We start from the raw sequence: 23,358 nt of genomic DNA on the forward strand, positions 1-23,358 counted from the left end.
GTCATTCTAACTTGCAGCTGACACGTACTACTTGTGCATTACTCCACCTACATACCTCATTATCAGAGTAGAAGACAGAGAGAAAATTCCATGTGCATTTCACCTAACAATTATGTCTTTATAGAAAATCTTGTATTACAGCGTGCTTCCCTGCTAGCCATACCTGAGTACCACCCACCTGCTGGGTGACTAGAGGTAGATTTAAGGGCAGATTGATGGCATTTTGGATTATTCACTCCGATTGAATAATACATATACCCAATTGATGAATCCGAAAGGCTCAAAAAATGGAAGGTGTGTGTTTGTGTTTATGTTACTCATTTGACAGCAAAACCTGGCCTGAACTGACATGAGGCCGTTTACCGTCTTTGTCCCACTTTATGTGACTCTTCACATGTTTTGCTCTAGAAATACTAACATATTTGACTTTAGGAAGCTGCCTGAGGCTCTGCAGTAGCCCCAGGGATTTCAGACAAGAAGAGTATAGACCCATGTCGATTTTCTCAAGAGGAAGGTTTTAGGAAGGAAAGTATTACAAATGTTTGTAATTTAAACGTATCCAATTTTAAAGGCATTATGTGGCAAAAGTAAATAATGAACACAAACCTTTGTATCCAGATGGTCCAAACTCTCCCTCACCATCTTCGTTTTGATTTTTCTCTCTCTTTTTCTTTCTTTGTGTTTACTACTTTAGGATGAATCGTCAATGTTCTTCCAGTTTGGCCCATCGATTGAACAACAAGCTTCCGTGATGCTCAATATCATGGAAGAGTATGACTGGTACATCTTCTCTATCGTCACCACCTACTTCCCTGGCTACCAGGACTTTGTAAACAAGATTCGCAGCACCATCGAGAATAGCTTCGTGGGCTGGGAGTTAGAGGAAGTCCTCCTGCTGGACATGTCCCTGGATGATGGAGATTCTAAGATCCAGAACCAGCTCAAGAAACTTCAAAGCCCCATCATTCTTCTTTATTGTACTAAGGAAGAAGCCACCTACATCTTCGAAGTGGCTAACTCAGTAGGGCTGACTGGCTACGGCTACACGTGGATTGTGCCTAGTCTGGTGGCAGGGGACACAGACACAGTGCCCTCGGAGTTCCCCACTGGGCTTATCTCTGTGTCCTATGATGAATGGGACTATGGCCTCCCTGCCCGAGTGAGGGATGGAATCGCCATCATCACCACTGCTGCTTCCGACATGCTGTCCGAACACAGCTTCATCCCTGAGCCCAAGAGCAGCTGTTACAACACCCACGAGAAGAGAATCTACCAGTCCAATATGCTGAACAGGTGAGTGTGGGAGGTCAGAGGAGGGCTTCCGAGACTGGGTTGGATGTTCAGAAGCTGTGGGAGGAGCAGTTCAAGATGTCTGAGGTTGAAGACTGGTCATTGGGATGGTGATCGTTCGTGACGGTGGGAGATCCAGATCCAAAGCTCGCTGTGCTGTGTTGTTGTTCTAAGAAATGCAAAACATCTCCCCCTTCTTGACCACTCCCCATGTGCCAGGTCTTACTCTAAGCGTTTTGTGTGTTCGACCTCATTTAACCCTCAAGGCAACAACTCATATTAGGCAGCTTTTAAAAATTGTTTCATTTTACAATACAAGAGAATAGGCTTGTCCGAAGTCACGCTGAAAGTAAGAGGTTCAGTTTGGAGTTGAACCCAGGTCTCTCTGATCGCTATACACCTGATCACTATGAAAGATGAGACAGGCATAGAAATGAGGGAAGACCAGCCCCCTTACCTTTGGGACACTGCTGTACAGAGAGGGAATGGGGAATAGGGTACATGGGTCTGTAGGCACATGAAGAGGATTCGTCCCTTGGTTTTTAATCTGCCTTTGCTTCTCCTTTCTCTGCCTTTGAGATTAAGTGCTGGTATAGAGCAACTTTTATGGTTGCTGTTAGTCTGGCTTATTGAATGAGAAGCAGGTGTGGGAGGAATCCTGCTCCCCTAACCTCACCTCAGAATCCAGCTATGATGGCAGCACATCCTCTTAGGGGCCATTGTGTGACCAAGTGGGGTAGAAAATTCTGTACTGTGCTTTTGTGGTTTTGTTATTTGTAAAAAACTGCTACACGCGTACACTGTAAAAATTGAAACAATATAGAAGAGCTCAAAAAAAAAAAAGTAAAAACGACCTTAAATCTGACTAGCCAAAACGGTCATTATTGAAATAATTAATGACTGTCTTTCTAGCTATCTCCCGGTGCATGTATACCTGTGTGGAGATAAATCTACAGTTTTACGTAAATGGAAATATAACCAGACGTGCTGTTTAATAACCTGACTTCCTTTCACTCAATAATGTATTTTGGGTATCCATTTCACCTTTATTATGAACTATATCAGACATATAGAAAGATATTCAGAAAAACTTAATCCATACTCAGGTACCCACCACCCAGCTTAAGAAATAAAATATTAGAAAGTGTACTGCAGGGAGGTTGAAATACATTTAGAGGAGGTTGAACGTGTACTGACTTATACTTATTTAACTTCTGGAAGGGACTTGGACTCTGTAGCCTCTTGACTAAGCTCCTAATTCAGAGTTGACACTAAAAGTCATTTTTCTGTGGCTGCATGTGTGATCCAATCCTGATATTCCCCCACCTTGAACTCTCTGCTTTCTCTGCCGTCCCTAGTTATCCCTACATGTTGGTACAGACCATCTTGGTTTTCTTCTTGCCTCCCTGGCAATTCTGTCTCAGGCTCCCCAGCATGCTTCTTCCTTTACATATCTCTTAAATATTGGTGCTTCTCGGGGGTCTGTCCTATACCTTCTTTTCTTTTTTCTTTCTTTTTTTGGCTGCGCAGTGCGGCTTGCGGGATCTTAGTTCCCCGACCAGGGATAGAACCCATGCCCTCGGCAGTGAAAGCTCAGAGCCCTAACCACTGGACCGCCAGGGAAGTCCCTAGACTCTCTTCTTTTCTCCTCCATTGCCAAGAATACAATCAATGTCTGTAAGTTCCCCCAAACTGTGACATCGCTGGCTGAGACTTCTCCCTTGAGCCCCACGTCTGTCTCTCTATGACCACATCTGTTCCTTTGGATGCCATGGGCCCTGGAACATACCATATCCAAGGCTGCACAGCTGTCTCCTCTCCCATCAACCCTCCCACCCTCTTCTAGCCAAATTGGCACCACTTATAAAGGGTACATCCTGTTACCCAGTTTCCTAAAGTACAAATGTCCAAGGTGTCCTTGATGCCATAGCCCTGACACCTCATAGCCAATCACGGCCTTGTCTGTGGATTTTCCCTGGAGAGCTTTCACTTATTTTCGTCCCCGTGCCATCGCCCAGTCCGCCTCTTCCTACTCGCATTGCTGCAGGGCCTCTTAAATCTCTTCTGGCTTCCAGTTCTGCTTCTTTTCAATCTCCTTTGCAGCTGGAGTGATCTAAAATGAAAATGTGATTTCATCACTTTCTTGCTTAATACCTTTCAGTGGCTTTTCATTGCTCCTATAATAAAGTCCCATCTCCTTAATATGGTTTATAGAGTCTTCCACGGCATGAGCCTTCCTAGCTTTCCAAAATTGTTTCCTGCCACTGGTCCCTTCAACACCGCCTTCCTGCCACACTGAACTTACCGTGTTCTCTCTCCCTTCCAGCTCCTACTGCTGCCTTGAATGTGCTCCCCAGGCGCCCCTGCCCAGCCATACACAGATGCACATGCCCCCTCACCTGCCTCCTTCTCTTCATCCCTCAGGGTTCAGTCTTGGCATCCCTTCCCCTGGAAGCTGAGCCCTGGCCTAATATCACTCGGTTACACACCTTCCCTGCATCCTGTGCCTTTCCAATAAAGATGATCGTCGTTCTGTGCTTTATTATCTGTCTTCCCTGTAAGTTCTCTGAAAGCAGGGGCCCTTCTGTCTTCCTCATTCTTGCGGCACCAGGGAAGACACCCGGAGCAAATGAATGACGTCCTCCGAGTTGCTGAGCTGCCCGGTGCCTTCCTGCCCTACAGGAGTGTCTCTGTTCTGCTCCTCTGTGCAAGACAAGGGGCACCTCCTTTATAAACTTACTATAGATTCGGTTCTGTACATTCATATTTTCTCCCTAATTCAGTTTATTTTCCCAAATATTTGTTCATTGAAACCAAGATGAACGAACAGAAAACATCTGCCGAGCAACACAAGGAAATCAAGTGGGTATTACATTAGGGCCCATACATATGGTTCAGGAATGGCTGCTTTTACCTTAAAACTTCCTCTGGGTAAGCAGCTATCTGAAGATAGTATCTCCCATTTGGCTTACTTCACATTAGACTGTAAATGTTATCTCGGAAGCCTGGTCTGTAACCACTGTATCTTTGAAACCACAATTGGTTTTAACCTTCGTCGCCATCTCTTGCGGCCCCTCAGGAGGGTGGCTGTCCGCAGTCCTCTGTACCCCTTGCTTAGAGCTTATTGTCAAGAGAACCGCAAACGCCCACCCCTCCATCTTCTCAAGTGCAGCAGTCCTAAAAGGAACAAGGATGGCACAGCACAGATTATTCATACATTCCTCCAGTACCAGGGCAGAGCAGAGAGAGAGTCCACCTTCCCTCAGTTTCCCAAGTACACTGTGTAAAGGTCTCACCAGACTTATCGGAGCGTTTCTCCACCAAGCTATTTCCTCTATGAACCTTCTCTTCTGCCCCAGTTCCCTGAATCTTCCAGGCTTCTGTATCTGACTGCCTGCTGGACATCTTCTCTGGGCTATCTCCCCTTGTCCATGGACCTGCATCCCTCACTCTTCTCCATTGTCTTTTCCTTCCCCTCCTCCCAAATGCAGCTTCTCATGGTTCTAGAATCCAATTCCTAGCCTCTCTTAGTATTTTAGTATGTTTTTCTATCAGGACCCAGGAAGGATTGGGGTTGATTATCAGGGACTCTAAGAAGCACAGCATTCAACTCATCAGTGGGTTTCAGTTAGGCATCCTCAGTCAGCGCTCCTCCTCCTTCCCCTGGTCTGAATTCAGCCCCTCCTTCAGAGCTCTGGTCTCACCAGGGTCACTCTTTAAATAACAAACCAAGCAGCCACAGCATTTAGCCACAGCAGGAAATCTTGCAAATAAAATTGTTGCAAACGCTTAACTGTTGGCTTTGGCCTGATGCTCATCTCCCAGCAGCATCCCCAGGAAGGCTCCTCAGGACGTATCTGGGGGTGACCCAGCCAGGGATGGCGCCGGAAATACAGAGTCGGGAAACGTCTTCTGGTCTCACCTTCTGAAAACCCAGTGGCATTCACAGGCCCTGTCGTCCGTCCCCAGAAGCATTGCAAGGGGAGGGAAATGCCTCATTCCTACCTGACCAGACTGTGGCTTTCTTTCCACGTGAGGGAAGTTCCTAAGTCTAGATTTAGGGATCACAGACAGGAGATTCTATGATATCCCTGAGTCCTAAAGAGAGACACATATTTGAAGTGATTTACTTGTTAGTTATGGAAGGAAAAAACAACATCCTCAGAGAGGATCCTTAAAATGAACTATTTCGTTCACTGTCAAATGAATGCTATTTATCACATATCAATCCAGATTCCTTACTGATAACTTCTTAGCTCTAGGAAGCTTGGCCCACTAGAGACTTGGCGACTGTCTCCAGATAGGCTATAGGCTGCTGGATAAGGCTTTTTACCAGGGTTGCAAGAAAAATACAGAAACCCAGTTAAATTTGAATTTCAGATAAATGACAAATTTTTTTTTAGCATAAGTGTGCCCCAAATATGGCATGGGACATACTGATATTAAAAGATAATTTGTTGTTTATCTGAAATTCAAATGTTACAGGGCTCCTGAATTTTTTTTTTTTTTTTTGCTAAATATGACCATTCTACTTTGTACCGTAAGAATTAATTTTCATTATTAGCATTCATTAGCATTCATTTATGCCTTATTAGTAAATGTAGTACAGAGCCCTTATACCAAGACGTGCTGAGAGCATTTTATTCCAACTGGGAACTTTATTTGGTTGAAAGACTTGGAGAATTTCTTATGCCATGCATTCTCGAAGTGAAAGATCTTTTTAGTTCCTGAGAAAATTCCGAAAACCTTTTGGTACCAGATGATCTGAAAGTGTTTAGAAAGTGGTCAGACCAGTTGTCTAAACTCTTCCGTATCCCTCTGAGCTAGAGAAGAATTGGTAGCTGTTAATAGGCCCATGTCTGTATTTTTCCTTTATCACTTCCCTGGAGGAGCAGTTGACGGTGAGTTTCCTTCTCAGTGTGCCTCCAGCACTTGGCCAGTGCGTTTGTCTCACGTAGTTGGTGGCGTGCCTGCCACTCACCTCTGGACTCTCTTTCTGTCCTGGGGACCCAGTGCTCCTACTCTTCATACATAGCAACTTTGGGGACTTGTAGAAAGAGCAGTTGTTCTTTGAGATGGCTGGATCTCAACATAGCAAACCTCTTATGAATCTTGCCTAATTATTTTCCCCTGGTGTCCTCAGGTTTCCTACTCAACAGTTGCTTTGCACTATCCCCTGCCATCCCCCAATTCTTCCTTCCCCGTGAAAGTCACCATCTCAAAAGGCCAGAATCCTCCTCTGGCCCAACCTTTGAGAGATGGGGATAACCGATGTGAAGAAAGGTGCTTTGTTAGGTTCTTATTAAAAGAGCTGTGATGAACACGATCTTCCTTTAACCTTGGGGCAGATGCCACATCCTTGAAACCATTGTATTAGCGGGATTGTTCCCATGGGATGCCTCCTTGACTCTTGGCCTGGAAAGTGCTGAGAGGTTAAGAAATAAACGAGGAATTGAGTCCATTAGTTTTTTAGACACCATGGGCAAGATTGGCTTGGTCATTACCTATCTCTTAGTTGTTGTTAAATATTCGTGGAGTGCCAAGCACGGGCAGATTTACGGTAAGGCAAACATGTATTATAGGTTGACTTAATATAATTTACATGTGAACCAGTCAAAAGTTTCCGTGAATGCATAGCTGTAAGTGGACTGTTAAGCATGGTGGCCTTTACCTGATAAAAGAAATCTACTAGAATCTAAGGAAATTCCCATTTTTCATGTGAAATGTTCAGTAAAGCAAGACACAACCTGCGTATATAGAGACAGGCTTTATCTGCTCAGTGGTGTAGCAGGAAATATAAATTTGGGAAAATAACTGAAGAATCTAATAACTACCCTGAAAGGTATATTCACTGCTGATTGTAATTCAGGCAAAGCAAGCTTTAACTGTTCATGGAGGAATGACTGAATGTGAGGATTATTCAAGCTCTTCTGTTTTTTTGTAGTCTTTCACCTTCCTCATGTCACATATATAGACGGTCATTTCAGCAAGTGATTTTGCTTCTTTCCCTTAAATTCAAACCTGTGAAGAGCATTCTCAGCTGTTTAACACTGAGACCCCTACATGATTCTTTCCTTAATCACTAATTCTAGAGCTGACTTGCAAAATTTAAAACTTACCAATGACATATTTGGTGTTTCTTTCTTCTCTTTCATTTTCTTCCTCCCCACTCTTTTTCCTCCTCCTTTTAAAAACTATTTACAATTTGGAGGAGAGGGCAGGAGATACAGAGGGGGAGTGAGTGGGAAAAGAATTCCATTTCACCGAGGACAATTTTGAGCGGGGGTAGGATGCCCGTCTGCGCTGGGCAAGAAGACACAGGTGGTCCAGTATCTATGGGAAGGAATAAGATGGTCTTGAAGAGGAAGGAAATGAGAGCAGAGCAGGGCAGTGGCTCTCCATGGAGAAAGCAGACAGGCTCATTCTGAGAGTAGACTCTGTCTCAGAAAGCATGTGGGTTGGTGACGATGGTCAGGGTTAAGAAGAGGGTCATAGGTAGATGCTCAAAAGCAGCCCCATTGTCAGCCGGGCTGGCAAAGTTAATACCTCCAGTGTTGGTTGCCTTTCTGAATACTTCCTGCACACCCGGCATTGTACAGTTATCTAATTGGATCCTCACAAAAATCCTGTTCCACGCAGATGTCCTCAGGAGACGTTTTCTGATCACCCTTTTAAGGGCAGCTTGTCCTTCGCATCCTCCCAAGCTCCCTATCCTCATCTCCTGCTTTATTTCTCTCTGTAGCACTTATCGGACATATTGTGTATATTTTCTTTTAAAATATTTTGTTGTCTCACTCTCCTCATTGAATTTAAGCTCCAGGAGAGCAGGATTTTTTTTTTTAATCTCTGTGTTTCTAGCACAGTGTCCGATACATTGTAGGTACTTGATAAATATTTGTCCGATAAAAGCATGAATGAAGGCAGGAATCATTATCCCCATTTTGTATGTTTTTAAGAAACCCGAGACCCACGCTTGGGCAGTGTGATGCCAGGACCTGGCCTGGATCTGCCTCGGGGACCTGGATTTCAGCCCCTCACCCTGCTGCATAGTAATCAAGCTTTAAAGAAACCTTGGCTTCAAATCAGAGCACCGCTGCTGGGAGAGGCCTCGGTGCTCATCTCATCCAACCCTTTCAAGTTACGTATTCTCACGGGATAGAGGGTAGGTAGGATGGTGAATGGATTTTGCAAATGTGAGAACAGAATCTCAGAGTGGTCCCTCGTCTCTCAGAGGCAGGGCGGGGGCAGAAGCCAGGTGTCCCGCTGGCAGAAGGAGCATTCTGCAGAGAGCACGCCGCCTCCCGGCTGCCTGCCCACGGCCTCAGAGGGGCTGCCAGGCAGCCAGGGCTCCCCTGTTAACCTCTGCCTCGTCTGGCAATGTCCCCGTGATCCCTGCTCCCTTGCTTCTTACCCAGACAAGGGTGCAAATTCGCAGTTAATGGGACTTGAAGCTGGTGTTACTTAGGAATTGAGTGGGAGTTATTTCTCCATCTGCTGTCTCTTCCCACCAGAGGATAAAGGCTGGCTGAGTGGCGGTGAGGATGGGGGCGAGTTGCCAGAAAGCGCGAGTGCTGTCGTTTATGGTTACAGACACGGGCTGGATGGCTGAGCGCAGGCTCGACCACAGCCGGCCAAGGTCAGCTTAACAAACACAGGCTTCTTGAGAGCAGAAATGGTTCTGTGGCTTTTGCATCTATAGAAGACCTCGCACATTTTAAATAAATGATGGTTTGAGCCTTTCTCTCTTTCCTCTCCAATGGAGCTGTCATGGGTGGGTAGATGGTCATCTCCTGGAGAGAATCCTCCAGGACCCGACGTGGCCATTAAGGAGAGGGAAGAAGCAGGGTGGTCGGCATGACTGACCTTCCGAAGGAGCTGCCGAGGGATCTGACCCAGCGCGGCAGACAGGGGCGCGCGGCGGGAGCGGGGGTCGGGGAGCCCTCCCTGGACCTTCAGGGTTTCATCAGCGGCTCTTTCTCTTCCGGGAGGGCCCGGCAGGGTCGGCGTGCGCAGACTGGCACCAGTCCCCAAGCTGGGCCGGCTGGTCACACATGAAGGGACTGCTGCTGACAGATTAGAGCCCCTGCTGCTAGAATCTGTTCCCTCTTGTTCGGCTGCCAGCAGCAGCAGGCGGCCGGGGGCTGCTGACCGCCTCCCTCGCTGCTCTGGCTTTACTTTCCCTCATTCATTGCCGCTTCACACCGCCCCTCACCTTTCCTTCTTTGTTCTTCCCTATCTCTTTCTCCGTAGGGTGTTCTCTTCATTGATCTCTTGCTGCCCCTCTCTTCTTCTCACCAGCTTTCCTGTACAAGCTTTAAAGGCTTTCCTGCCTTTCACTTTCTGTGGTCATACATGACCGTGTGGAATTCTTGCGTGCACACACACACACATCCAAGTGCACGTGTATTAGACATCCAGACAGCACGGATATTTGTATGTGCATTGGCATCTGTCAAGTGGATAAAGAATTATTCAAAGAACTGGGTGAAAATACTTTCACATAGGACATCTCCCCACTTCTTCCTATCACTGAGACCATTTCGCTGATGGCATGCAAAGGGCTGCGCATGGGACAGAAGCTGGGAAGAATCCTTTAAAATGGCTTTGCCTGCAGTTAGCGCTGGTGAATATCAACAAGGTGTTTTCCATCCACTCTGATTTCGTTTTTAAAATCTCTATGGCTGTAAGGATGGTTGCTAAGTAACCCTAGCACATTTACTGTTTGGGCAAAGGAGATAAACTTAGTAAGCAAGTGGGTCTATATAATTTTCAGAAACCCATAAATGTCTTCTTTTTCTGAAGGAAAGATCTTCCCTGACAAAGCAGCAGAAATAGCCATGGAAGCCACACTGTGACAATATCATATTCATGCTAAGTGGTCCTTTTCACCATTCCCTGAAAGAGATCACACATGGAGTCCACATGAGGTTGTGTGTCAAAGTACATTTAGTGTTTGACATCAAACCAGATGATCAGAACCTTCAAGTCATTCATGATCATGGCTAATAATGATGATAATAAAAGTGACGACTTTCATACAAGGAATCTTCATGCACATCATCTCACCAAATCATTACAACAAACCTGTGAGGGCTTTGTCTACTCACCACACAGATTGACGGTGGAGATCAACAGAGAAAACTCAGATACTTACTTTCTTTTCATTTTCCCAGCAGCATTTCCAGACACTCCTACCTACTTTTTTTTTGGTCCTTGAACAAAAATCTATCAGGAACTTTTGTTTAGGCAAAAATAACATGATAGAATGTCATTATAATATAGTCCATTATTACATAGATTTTAATAATATGTCAAATTTCTCTCATTTTGACTACGTAGAAGAAAAGCCAGGTGTGTGTGTGTGTGTGTGTGTGTGTGTGTGTGTATGTCCCACAGGCTACGCAGGGCCATTGCTCTCATTGCTCTGTTTCCACGCTTATGTGTGTTCACACATAGACTTACACCTCTTTTACCTGGGAGAGGAGGGGTCACATATTCAACAGTATGATGTTGAACCACAAAGAAAGTAGGAAAGGGCTTTGAGCTAAAATCACTGACACAAAATTCTTCCCCTAAAATGAATGTGGCTTATTTTATCTCAGAGTTCATTTACTCTAATATTATACATACGTCTAAGACACTTGTGGGACAGTTGGATTAGATGTGGCATAGAGTGTCAGTAACCCAGTTTAAACAAGATATGTGAGCATATTTAGGTGGTTTGTCCAGAGCTGGTATGGTAGCTGCCTGATCATCAGACCCCAGCCTCCTGCTAGCTTTCTGCTCTTTTGTTTATAGGGTATGGCCTTCATCCTCATGCCCAGGATGCCTGCAGAACTCCAGTTTCAAGCAGCAGATTGAAGTTAGAAAGGAAGGAGGGCAGGCTCTTTCCCTTTCATGGAGATTACCGTGAAGTCCCATACTTTGCTTATAGCCCATTGGTCAGAAATCAGTCAATGGCCACAGCTAGCTGCAAGGGAAGCTGGTAAGTTCCATTTAGTTTAGTTTAATTTAGTTTTTGACCTGGGCAGTAATAGGCCCAGTTAAAAATCAAAGTTCTCTTAACTAGAGAGAGAAAGTCAAGGCCATATGTTTGGTAAGCAACCCATAGTGTCTGGAGATACTTGCTTATCTGATTTACCAGATGACAACAGCTTAGAAATAACAAACATGATGGGAATCAGGTAGGTGAGCTGACAGCATTAAGAAATAAACAGAATGGTAAGGTGCAGAAAGTATTAGAAAAACCCACCGAAAGACCTTGATAGGAACATTTGTCTAAGATCATTTGGGGCAAACAGCCTTATACTCCCCAGAAAGCATATACCCCCTTTAAAGCATCCCTGTAGAGCAAAATATCATAGTCATTGTTAGGTCATCAATAAGAGCTTAAATTATATTGATTATCTTTGGTTTAAGAAGTCAGCAAATTCTATAATACCTTTCTGAAATTTTCCATTTAAAAACGCTTCTTGTAATCAAGAAAAAGCTTGATCCCTAAAAATACTAAGCTTCAGCAATTTAGAAAAGTTACTTAAGAAAAGGTTGCTGAGTGACTGCTGTGTGCCAGGTGTTTTATATAGCCTTATTTAATCTTAAAAGTACATTTCAGAGGCATTATTACTTCCATTTTTCAGAGAAAGAAACTGAGATCCAGAAAGGTTCAGTCACTTGCCTACTTTCCATACAGGTAAAGTTGGGATTCAAACCCAAGTCTTGATGGGTTCCAGGTGTACTTTGCCCCACGTTGTCCATCCTTCGGTGGCTGAGGAGGCCGAGTCAGTTAAGCATCAATGTGATGTCGATGAACACATCATTAACCTGCCGTACAGGGTGGTTTTGTAATAGTTTCCTTTCTTGGGCACTCTGCTGAATTCGTGTCCTGAAGCCGTGATAAATCCGGAAACAGCCCAGGAACAGAGTCCCTTGCACACGTGTTAGGGACGTTCCAGACCAAAGTCTGTTTCTTTTTCTCTCCATCCTGAAGTGTGTCACATCTATATTTACCAGCCTTGCTGTGATCTTTCTTACACCTTCCTCTTCAATTAGAAAGGATGATTTTTTTTTTCTTTCTTATCTTAGTCCTGTATATTCCAAAATCCTTTAAGCCCACATATAAAAAAGCAATAACTTGTAGTCTTGGTGGACCTGAAAGTCCTTTGAACTGAAGTGAGAGCAAACTTTCTGTTTAAGATCCGTCAAGGCTCCTGGAGGTTACAGACACATGAAAAACACTGTCAGGGGCATGTAATAAAACAAAACAAGACCTTGGCCTCTGTCATGATTTACAAATGTCCTCCAAGGCCACTATTCATTTTTGAGAGGTCAGATAAGTTTGGATTTGTTTAAGGCTAATACTTGGCCAGAGACTAGAGAAAAAAGCAGTGCTGTTGGGAGTGAAAGAAACGTGACATGGGGAGGGTAGCTTTTCTGTACTTCCCAGTATCACATTCACTGCTAGTTTTTTGACTCCCTCTTATGTCCTGCACCCTGTGCTGGGTGCTGGGCATATAGACGACACACCGTCCATTGGCTTGTCCTCACGAGGAGCGGGGCATCCACAGAAAGTTCTTTCCCTTTGCTGGTTTGAACTTATTTTTCTTGTAACGCAAAGTGAATTGCTTAAGAGGCTAGCAGAATGAGCCTAAGAAACCGAGATCAGGATTTCAGAATATGTTTGTTGAAAGTATCAAGAATTTCCTGATACTTCTGACACAAGGCATGAAGGATGTCCTCTGATAGAGAACAAGATAGTGGAGTGGAAGAAGAGAAAAGAACTGTTCTAATATCGCTGATTCCAGCTGAATTCTTTGATCTCATTGTCACGGATTATTAGCCACCTGCAAACTCAAAACCTCATAAAAGAATTTCCTTTTGAAAGAGATCAGAATCCCCTCCCCCACAAATACACATGCACTTTGTGTGCTCACTCACCAACAAGTTTAAAAATAGGAGCCGCGGTGTTGCCATGACTCCCAGTCTACTCAGCAACCCTCTTCTCCCTTTGATGTGATTTTACTTCGGTGCACGGTTGACCAAGGCTCTGGCTCAGAGCGGCCTCTAGCGGCTCAATCCTTAGGGAAGCACTTCCTTCCCGGATGCCAAAATTAACCCAGACTAGCCAAGTTGAACACTTGTGTGTTCTGAACCATTCTCCATGTGATTGGCTTTTTGCAGACTCTCAGCTGCAAGGAACAAACCATTCGGTACCTACTGTGTGCTCAAAACCATGGGGAACAGTCCAGAAGCTTGGGTCTTGCTGGGGGAATGAGACCTGCATCCCACAAACATTTTGAGAGCAGCCGCAGGGCAGCTGGGGGTAGAGGTAGTAACAGAGAATGAGGTAATTCACGTTAAACTATGTTTGCTGTGATCATCAGAAGTTAACATTTTTCTTTTCCAGATAAAGGAGGCTTCTAAAATGTATCACCTGATGCTGATTTAACAGCCTCAGGGAAGTACTGATGTGCTGACTTGCTCCCATGCTGTCTTCAATTCCCCGTGTTTGGCGTTCCCTGTGTCAGTGTTTCTCAGTCCTGACTATGTGTTAGAATTTCCTAGGAAGGTTTAAGAAACTGTGTACAGATCCTGGGGTCCCACCCTGCAAAGTTCTGATTTAGGAGGACAGGAGAGGGTGAGGGCCTGGGAACTGACATATGTTAAAAGCTGCCAAGTTCATTCTAAAAGGCAGCCAGGGTTGCAAATCGCTGTGTTCAACTCTGCTGCCATTTTTGTGGCCCCAGGGACCAGAATAGGGTGAAAGGCAATGATAGCATTTGCACAAATTTGAACTTGGCATTAATGGGAGAATTCTTTCCTTTAATTCTCTCCTGATGACCAGTCTAAAAATTGTGATCCTTATCAGCACTATGAAATTTAAAGTCTGGAAAGGGTAAATACAGGGAATTCTGGAAGGGGTACATACAGGTACATACATTGGTGGTCCTCTTGCAGGTGGTCATGCTTTCCTAATATGGTTTTTGGTCCTTTTGCTGGTACTCCGTGTGTCTATTTTATGCACAGAAATGAGTCTCCGTCGGTAAAGCTGGCAGCATGAGCATCAAAGCAAATCTGACTTTAAATGGCATTTCAGTTCCCCTGTACTTAGATTATAAACGCAAAAGAAACAGAACTTTAAAGCTTCAAATTTGATGTCTGCTGGCCTTGATGAGAAATTGAGGCTTTGCTAAATTTTGGAGCACACAAGTGGTTTTTAAAATGGAAGTTATTAGCTACTAGAAAATGATGTTCTTTGTATTACTACACTGTTATTACATTTAATGGAATTGTTCCCTGAAGTGCCACAGAATGAAAGGAAAAATAGTTTAGAATCAGGAAGACACGGGGTGAGAGGTAAGATAAGAAAAAAGTGGTGGGCTATCTTGATCTCACAGCTCTCCCCCCGGAAGCTAGGGGAGCTCTCCCTCAGGGCAGCCCACTGCGTTGGGCTTGAGAATGTTCTGGTGTGGGTTTGCAGGTGGTTTCATAATGTGTGGCATTCTGGTGATTCTGTCTGCTGTGAGCAAGTAAGCAAGTTAGGCTGAGGCATAGCTTTGGAATTGTATTATATGAAGGAAGGACAGAAGTCTTCCGAATTGGGTGATGGCATCCATCTTATTAAAGACTCTGCATGGCATAAACTGTATGTTTGTCCAAAGGAATAAGAAGAAGAAGAGAAAGAAATGCTACATTATTGTTGTTAAAGCTCTTAGTGATTTGTGAGTGAGAACCATGACAGTCTCCAGACACATTTACCAAGTAGGTGATTATTAGGTGCTTGTTATCACTGGCCTTGACCCCTGTTTTCCACCCGCCCTGCCATCTCTCCCATGTTTATCACAAAGGTGCCTGGCTGAACACATGGCGTTTTGCAGCATCAGACCTGGGCCATCAGACTTGGGCTTTGTTCAATGAACAGGAGGGAATGAATGCAGAACACTTGTGCTCCCCCAAACTCCAGGTTTCAGATCTGGGCTATTAAACGGAGCCTTCTGGTGTCTCTACACCAAGAGCATAAGAGGAGGGAGGAACTAATCACTATGGAGAAGCATTTATTAATTGCTATACAATGTGTGTACCTCTTTTGGGCTCGACCAGGCATGTTCTAACATCGAGCTGGCTCCTCCAGGTTGGATTGAGAATGTCTCGTGCAGGTGCGGTCAAATCTTTATTTTGCATGCGCCCAGTGACTGGTGCTACGAGTAGGATTATGTGTTTAGCTGTTTGTTTCTAAGTATTCAGAGGTTGGTTTTTTTTTTTTTTTTTTTCCTGGATTTCTTGGCAGGGACGCACAAGACAATTTTGGGTTCTGCACTGGAGGTAAAGGGCAGAGAAAAGGAGGTGTAGCTACTGTCCTACGCCGCGAACCTCAAACAATTATGGACCCGTGGCGCTTAGTGGCCGAGAACCCGTGGCCATGCTTAATGTTTCTTGTGCTGCACAGGGGTTTCCTTTTCCTTGCTGCCATTGTTCTCATGTCAACTTCACTTCATCCTGGCTCTTTGGTGTTGCCTTCAGGCAGCGAGGAAAAGGTGGACCATAGTTAATCTCCCCAGAGCAGCCCACTTTGCTGTCTTACGTGTTGAGTCAAAAGGGTGACCTAAAAATTATCAAACTAAGTGAAGTAAGTCAGACAGAGAAAGACAAAAACCATATGATATCACTTGTATGCGGAATCTAAAATATGACGCCAATGAACCTATCTACGAAACAGAAACAGACTCACAGACGTAGAGAACAGACTTGTGGTTGCCAAGGGGGATGGGGGTGGGGGAGGGATGGATCGGGAGTTTGGAATTAGCAGATGCAAACTATTATATATAGGATGGATAAACAACAAGGTCCTACTGTGTAGCGTAGGCAACTATATTCAGTATCCTGTGATAAACCATAATGGGAAAGAATATGAAAAAGAAAATATATATGTATAACTGAATCGCTTTGCTATACACCAGAGACTAACACAACACTGTAAATCAACTATACTTCAATAAAACAAAATTTTAAAAAAATAGTAAATTGGAGAACTTTCAAAAAAAAGGGTGACCTAGAAACGCCATATGCTCTCCTGGAGGAGCCGAGGGTACAACCGGGAGTTGAGTGGTGCTTTTTCCTCTTTTCTGTGGGAGATGATCGTTCATGTGTCTCGGTGTCAGGAAAACTGAGACATGTTTCTTTTGAAAAGGTAAAATTGGAAAGTGGGAAAAGAAAGCAAGTACAGCATTGATTCAGGCTTCAAAATCTTTTGGGTCCCTTGTAAAGGACACACATGCTAAGTCTGTCAGCCCTGGCAGTGACACGTGCTTCAGATTGTGAGCTTATTTTTTTCCCAAAAGAAAAGAAAAATGCCTGTCTCTCCCATTCCTTCTGAGCACTGGGGAAGGATCCTACTTCTCCACACTTGGTCACACCAGCTGTCGAATCAGTCACTCTGGTTATTAGTAAGCAGCAGGGAAATATGTCTATAAAAAAAGGAATTGACAGGAGATATAAAGAAGGAACAGGATATATCTGAGGGAGAAGAGACGTTTCAGAAATAAATGAGACTGGGGCATGATCCTGTAATGCCTGGGTGCTGAGAGCATGATCACAGAGCCCGCAGAACTCGCCGTTGGTCCGGCCTGCGCTGGCCCATCCTAATGGAGTAGAGAGAAGCATTACGGCAGGGGAGCAGTATGTTTAACGCGGCGGCATCATGCCTTGCTGAGAAAATGAAAACCCTGCCTTTGTGAATTCAGTTAAGGGGTGTGTGCTCCTGAAAGGGGGTACGTGCTCAAAATCCCTCAAATATATTCTGCTTTCCTTTACAAAGAAGAAAGGAACAAGGCCTGATCAGAATGACAATGGCCCCAGCAAGCATCTGCCAGGACGCTGAGGTCTGGTGGCTGCTTTGGATGATGGAAAGCCCATCACCTTGGCATCCATGCTTTTTTGGACCGAGCCGTTGCCACTGAAGACCTCAAAGTGGCTAAAGTGGTCTTTCTCCAATCAAGTTGGGGGTGAGGAAGAAGTTGCAACCCAAGACTCATTGATTTAAGTAAGATTTCAGTATGCTGCAAATAATGAAGAATTGGATCTCTAGAGCAGAAAGCTAATTTTTCCACCAGTCTCTGATGGCTCCCTTTTGTCTGCTGGATGTGATAACGTTTCTCAGCAAGCCATCAAAGACCTTGAATATCTGGGTCTAACTTTTATGACTGGGCTTATGTTATTCAACTGCCTCCCTCTTCCAACTCCCTGCCTGGCCCCAACGTACCCTGCTTGTGATCCAGCAACACCCAGTGACATGACCGACCATTCTCTAAATATGACAGTTTTTTACTGCTCCTGGCATCACATGGGTTGTACTCTCTAATAGTCCTCTTTCAATTCCCTTGGTGGATACATGGCTGTCCCTTAAGATCTAATTCAAGTGTCACCTCCTCCATGAAGCCTTCTCTAACAGTTCCAGGCAGAATTAGTCATCCCTCTCTTTGTGTTCCCATAGCCCTGCGTTCACACTGCTATTATAACAAACACTTAGATGTGCCAGCGGTTCAAATTAAAAGTAGATCTGAGAGCGCCCGAGGCTGGGACTGTCTCATTCATTTTTCGTAGCCACTCCAGGACTCAGTGCCTAGAAGACTCGCACATTTTTTTTGCTGTTGAATGAGAGTGTGAATGAATCAATAAAGATGAAAGGTGGGGCTCATGCATGGGGAGTGAAAAAGTGATTATTCTTTTTAAAAATTCAGTATGCTATCCTTCACGTGTGAAGGTGATTTTTCTGATTCATTGGCAGTAAAATGTAGGTTTTCGACTAGTTTTCAACATTGGCTTTACGTGCAGAGTGCTCACATGGCCTTCTGCCTTCTAATCAGTCACGTGGACTTGGAAATGATTCCTCGCTGCCCTTCGCTTCTTTTATGTAATAGTCAGACTCCATAATTGTTGCATGGCGCCCCGAAGTTGTCATTCTTTTCCATAGCCACTGCCCTCATTACCTTGTGCCCAGATGCTCATAACATGCTGTTCTGGATCCCTTTTCTTTCATATCACAAAAATCATCTTACCCACTATCAGGTTTATATTTTTCAAATATCATTTGGATCATTTTGCCTACGTGATGAAGGACTGATGGGGACTTCTTTTAGCCAAATTGATACTTAGCAGCCATCCTGCCTAGATAGCAAATTTCTGCTCTCAGAATCTGATCTCAAATTACTTTCCAAAAGGGACTTCTTTTCTAGGCCTGCCCCTCTCTTTACCACGCAGCAATGTGGTCTCTAGAGTGAAAGGGGCCCTGTGCTGAGAGCATGCTTCTGTTCCCAGCTTTGCTACCCATTAGCTGTGTTACAAGTCATTTTACCTTTTCAGACTTTGGTTTCCTCATCTGTAAAATAATGTCTTGGGGAGATGCCTGCCTGAAAAGAATTTGGAAAAAAATGAGCCCTGTGTTCCTTCTGATTAGGTTATAGGTTCTTTGATTCTTTGATTTTATGAGGTATTGAACGTCTATGTTCCCTTCCAACCCTGTGATCAAAGCTTGAATAGGTTTGGAATCCAGAACCGTGGCTTCATTCCTAGCACACATTATACAGCAGCTGACCAAGCACCAGGAGGGAAATGAAGAGTCAGGGCCTGTGTGTTAAGCCTGCCTTTTGCATGAGTATACACACCAGAAGCTGTCCTTTTTCAGATTACTTTTAGTTTTCCGTTCAGCTAAGCTTTTGACTCACTTGATAAAGAAAAATAAATGGGCCAGATTTTATTTTCTCGGATTGAAAAGATTTATTTTGTATTCTTCAAGCCTCAGCGAACAGTAACCTGCAGTTATTCACAGTCTAGTTACCCAATTCTGGGCGGTCTGAGCTCCATGATTCTGCTTTCCTCTTCGCAGGCCCAATTTTGGGTGGAGCGTTTTCTTTTTAAGAAACACGATCTGAAGGTGAACAGGGTAAAGGTCAGGACCTGGGCCTCCAAGTGCTTCTTGTTGACTTTTCTTATTTGATAGTGTTCTACTAACGAACTGTTCAGCATGCCGAAGTTTGGATTTTCATGATACAATCCCTTCAACCTTGCCCTCGACTACTTTTCTTCATCTCAGAGGAATGGCACAGTTATCTTTCTGGTTGCATGTGTCAGAAATTTGCAAGTCATCTTTGATTCTTTCCTCTCCCTCAGACGCTTCATCTAATCAATTTTCTAATTTTACTGGTTCTATGGCAAAATATATTTCAAATCTGTCCACTTTTCCCCATTTTTCCTACAGTCCTAGTTAAATTAGACACACACACACACATATGTGATCATTTAATGTTTGTGTCTTTCTCTGACTAGACTGTTAGCTCCATGTTGGCAGCAATGTGTCTGTCTGTTCCACTCACCATCACATTTTAATACTAGACACTTTAATTGGCTCAGAGCAGGCACTTATTAAATATTTGAAAGTCAGTTAATTAACTTAAGCTAATTGGAAAATTAAGCTTTGTATTATCTATGGATTTGATTTCCTCCGGGCCTCTGGATTATCTGTTTAAGACTTTGTTTCAGGTTCTATTCTTAGAGTCTATGTTTTTAACAAATAGGGCGGTGTCTACTCTGTGCAAGGAGCCATAGTTGGTGTGAAGGACAACACAACAAAAAAGACACGTTCTAATTCTCTTCAGAACTTGAGTTTAGTTGAAGAAGCAAAGGCTACATTCACAAAATTGTTGAATAAGAGTGTAAGACACGTGGACATATATACACTACCAAATGTAAAATAGGTAGCTAGTGGGAAGCAGCCACATAGCACACACAGGGAGATCAGCTCAGTGCTTTGTGACCACCTAGAGGGGTGGGATAGGGAGGGTGGGAGGGAGATGCCAGAGGGAGGAGATATGGGGATATATGTATATGTATAGCTGATTCACTTTGTTATAAAGCAGAAACTAACACACCATTGTAAAGCAATTATACTCCAATAAAGATGTTAAAAAAAAAAAGTGTAAGACAGAATATGATTAAGTGCCTCAGGTGGGTAATACAGTTCATATGCTACAGTCAAGGAGTGTTATCTACATAGGTTGAAGTTGCAGCCTTGAAACATTGTGGAGGAATTGGAGGCAATGGAACTTGACCTAGACTTCAAAGAATGTAGAAGGTAGAGGCCCAAGGGAAGGTGACCTTTCTCCAAGTGGGAATGATAGCATGAACAAAGATTTGGACTTGACACTGAATGTTCATGTGAGGGTTATATTGGGATCAACTTCATCTGAATGGACTTGTAGACAACTAATGGGAATAAGCGTGGGGTCACTGTGGGACAGAGTTGTTTTTTTTGGAAAGGCTAGAGTTGGAAAGTTACCATATTGGGAATTGTCATCTAATTGTGTGAACTTAATCAAGTCATTTAGTCTGTTCAAATCTCATTAAAAAAATAGCATGGTAAGGAGCATGCATCAATAAAAAGTAGGATTACATCAACTTTTAGCTAATACATGTTATATTTCTGTAAAGGAGTTGAACTAGACACCACTGAGGTATCTTTCTGCTTCAGAATCTTCTCTTTAAGAAACAGCCTATTTAGTTTTTGAATCCTTGCTTTGGGCTGAATGAGTGTGACTGCTAACCAGTAGGTTATGGAAAACCCTGAAAGCTAGATTAATGTCATTTAACTTTATCCTGAGAGGTCGCTGTAGGAAAGACTTGATGAAATGGTTACGTTGAGAAGATTAATCCCGTACCACTATATGAAAGGATGGGGGAAGAGTAGTGAGTGACCCAAGGGTGGGAGACAAGTCAGACCTACTCCAAATGCAAGGTGACAAGAGCCAGGATTTTGGTGGCCTCAGAGATCGCAAGAGAATTTTGAAGAATGCTATTTTAGGATCTAGTAATGTCCTACATAGAGATAATACAGGAGATAAAATAGTCAAAGCTGGCTTTTAGGTTTTGAGATTGAAAGGCTGGTGATGAATCAATGGAAATGGAAAAGTTGAAGTAGAAACCTGTTTTTCACAGAAAATATGTTAAATTCTGAGCTGAGGGCAGGAAATGTCAGTGAGCATGTCTTGCAGTGTCTACAGCTAATAGAGTCTGGAATGTGAGGTTACAGATTTGAAATTCATCAGCATAGTGTTGATAAAACTGTCAGTGGCCAGCTGAGAAAAGATCTGCTCTTTCAGGAGAAGAGTACATAGAGAACGGGAAAGTGAGATTCGGGCTGAGCCTTGAACACCCAGTACCGTTGGAGGGAGGACGAGGCAGAATATCCAGCAAAGGCCTCAGGCCAGTGGATACAGGGAAGGAGGCTGTGGTGATCAGCTCTGTAGAGGGCAGGCTACTGAAGCCGAAAGAAGTGACCTTTAAGAAAGCAAAAGGGATCAATAGTGTCCAATATGGTAGAGAGAGCAGGCACATGTGGTCCATACATAGCTTTTATTTCCTCTTTTTTACCATTAACTACCATTGATCAGGGATTGATTATTTGGTTTTTTGATTACTCGGGTCGGTTGCCTAATTTCTGATAAAGGGTGATCCGACTGGCCAAGACGGTGGAGTAGAAGGACCCTGAGCTCATTTTATTATTCTGTAAATAGCATAGGGAAAAAATTAAAGGGAAGGGAAGGATTCAACCATTTTCTCTCCATTACCAGGTATAGGAAAATGTTGGTGGGCAAGGAGCTTAATATTGACTGTTGGTAAAATAAAATTTAGGCCCTCGCACGATATAGGAAACCAGAAGGGTCTCTCAACATCCGGGCCCCATACTTATCAGCTGAGCAACCTTGGCCAAGTTACCTAACCTCTCTGAGCTTGCTTCTTCATCTGTAAAAACATGGGTAGCACTAAAGGCTTCCTGTTGTCTTCATACTGGTTAAATGAGAATGTATGCAAAGCGTGTACAGAGGACCTGATACAAGTGCTCGAAAAACGTAGCCATTGGTTTTGTTATTATTGTCTTATTCTACTTGTTTTATTGGACTGTCCCTGCTCTATTGACATTAAAACGGAGAATTGAATGAAGAACTGTATTTAGAATGTGTAAACATTCAAGATTGCATTTTCTTTTCCTCATTTTTTTCCCAAGAGGGACAGATTTCTTCCACTCCAGTTTTGTAAGAGGTAAATCTATATGAAATCTAGACAAGGACTTGCCCCTGAATCTTCCCTGCCCTGGGCTCCCAGCACTGATTTGTCTAAAGGGTGGTGATGGCACATTTATGAAGAATGCCAAGGGAGGGCCTGGAAGTGCTACATGATAGCAGGAATGAAATTATCTTAGTCTCTCGGTTTGAAGTGTTCTCCTGATGTCGGAGTGGGGAATCATCTTGAAAGGGAAAAATGTGTATATTTCTGAGAGCAAAGATGCATGTGATGACAGTTTAGATTTTTGCCCAGAGATGCTGGCATTTTCCTCTGGGGGCGGTTTTTCTGTTTCCAACAGTGTTCCCGTTGCATTCCGTGTTCTCTCCTCCTCACCCTTCTCCTCCACCCCCTCCCCATATGTCTTCCTCTTTGTCTCGCCCACCCTACTCCTGGTTTCTTTCTGTCTCTCTCTTCTCTTGTCGGTTATTTCCCTTCAGTAACAAAGTGAATCCTGTCATAGAACAGAGGATTACTTTCCCCAAACCCATTCTCCGTCTCTTCACCTCTTTTCTGAAAGTTCTGGAATGAGCAAGAGATGTGGGAAACAGTTTTTTTCTCCAGATTCTATTGTACTTCTCCCATGTTTTTTCCCTCTGGTCATTCCTTTGGCACCATCCTCTCTGCAGCCTCCCCAAGCTTCCTCTCTAATGCTCTTCCTTCCCTTCTCTTCCAAGACTGTCTCTCCATGAATCACCTATTCCCAACCCAAGAGTTATCTGGCCTTGGAAATCTTTATCACTCAAAATCTGGGGCAGACAGGGAATTACACAAAAGCGGGAGGGACAGAAGGAATAAAGTTCTCTGAGAAGGAGTTTGGACATGGGTGAAGATGACCTGAGCAGCCAGATGCAGCTGTAGGAATGGCAATGAGTTATTTGGGACAAAGAGTTATGACAGATGAAAGGACTTGCAGAGACTAATTTACATTAGCCCCTCCCCTACCCCAGGTAAGGAGCG

The 23,358-nt window shown here is 43.9% G+C and overlaps 1 protein-coding gene across 1 annotated transcript in view; it reads left to right on the top strand.

The window, feature by feature from the left end:
* GRIN2B (glutamate ionotropic receptor NMDA type subunit 2B) overlaps positions 1 to 23,358 on the top strand; it is a 293,640-nt gene that overhangs the window by 110,894 nt on the left and 159,388 nt on the right. The window contains exon 2 of the mRNA XM_061206434.1: positions 695 to 1,293. Coding sequence (XP_061062417.1) covers positions 695 to 1,293 — 599 coding nt within the window. The remainder of the gene's footprint in view (positions 1 to 694; positions 1,294 to 23,358) is intronic.

Source organism: Eubalaena glacialis, chromosome 11, assembly GCF_028564815.1.
Source record: "Eubalaena glacialis isolate mEubGla1 chromosome 11, mEubGla1.1.hap2.+ XY, whole genome shotgun sequence".
NCBI classification, from domain to species: Eukaryota; Metazoa; Chordata; class Mammalia; order Artiodactyla; family Balaenidae; genus Eubalaena; species Eubalaena glacialis.